Source organism: Echinops telfairi, unplaced genomic scaffold, assembly GCF_000313985.2.
Source record: "Echinops telfairi isolate 266 unplaced genomic scaffold, ASM31398v2 ScPeMD7_2010;HRSCAF=2546, whole genome shotgun sequence".
Lineage (NCBI taxonomy): Eukaryota > Metazoa > Chordata > Mammalia > Afrosoricida > Tenrecidae > Echinops > Echinops telfairi.
In genome coordinates, this window is record NW_022105908.1 from 6,428,891 (window position 1) to 6,429,789 (window position 899).

The 899-nt window shown below is 38.8% G+C and overlaps 1 protein-coding gene across 1 annotated transcript in view; it reads right to left on the minus strand.

Annotated features, from left to right (window-relative positions):
- Positions 1-6: 6 nt before the first annotated feature.
- The window catches only part of LOC101656392 (trans-golgi network vesicle protein 23 homolog B), a 23,399-nt gene continuing 22,506 nt past the window's right edge, over positions 7-899 (minus strand). Inside the window, exon 7 of the mRNA XM_045293476.1 lies at positions 7-715. Coding sequence (XP_045149411.1) covers positions 689-715 — 27 coding nt within the window. The 3' untranslated portion in view covers positions 7-688. The remainder of the gene's footprint in view (positions 716-899) is intronic.

The following is an 899-nucleotide window of genomic DNA, read 5'->3' on the forward strand; positions in this document are numbered from 1 at the left end:
GATCAATTTAATTTAGCCAAGTACCACTGAAGAGCTTCTAAAACATTCCTACGGAAAATGTGGCTAGCCTTCCACCAATCCCTCCCATTTCCTGTAAATACAGCTCTGACAATTCCAATGATATGAACTGGGCCTTCAGGACATATTACAAATAAAAGTAGAATTTTAGGAGCTCTAGTCAACACAACTGGCCCAAATTTGACTTTTACTTTCTCATGTACATTTAGGATGAGAACGATTTCTAACATACAGTCACACTAAAGTGATTATTTTCCATGCAAGTGTTTCTTTCTTCTTAAGCTCAAGAGAAATAATACTCAGAGAGCTTTTAGACTAAGAACGTCCTTCTACAAATATGAATCAAAACGCAAAAGTCTCCAGTCCACGTGCCTATCGCACCAACACTCACATTCATATGGGAAGTGTGGACATCATAAGACCACGTGTGTGTGCACAAGCACACCAGGAAGTAGATGCTGACACGTTTCTTGTGGTACAATCCTCAACTTCTACAGAGGAAAGAAAAACTTACCAGGAATGCTACTGTTTTTTGTTTTAAATAAAAATCATATGTGAAAAAGCAAACCCAAAACTACTCTTTGCTACAGGTACGAAGCTCTAAAAGGTTCCATGAGCCAAGAATCATTTCCGTTGTTCCCCAGTAACAAGGCAACTAAGCTTCTCTTCTTTAGGAAGTTTGCTCCTCTTCCAGGTTCTGCAACGGAGAAAAACTCCTTAATATTTTACTTCACTTAACTTACTATAGATTTCAAAGCAACAGGCCCTAGGGAACATTCCATATCTGTAAGTAGAACCAGCCACTTACATGCAGTGGCCTAATTACATTAAAGTTGGGCACATTAGAGAAGGAAATTCATGGACTTCCAGATGTCCACATT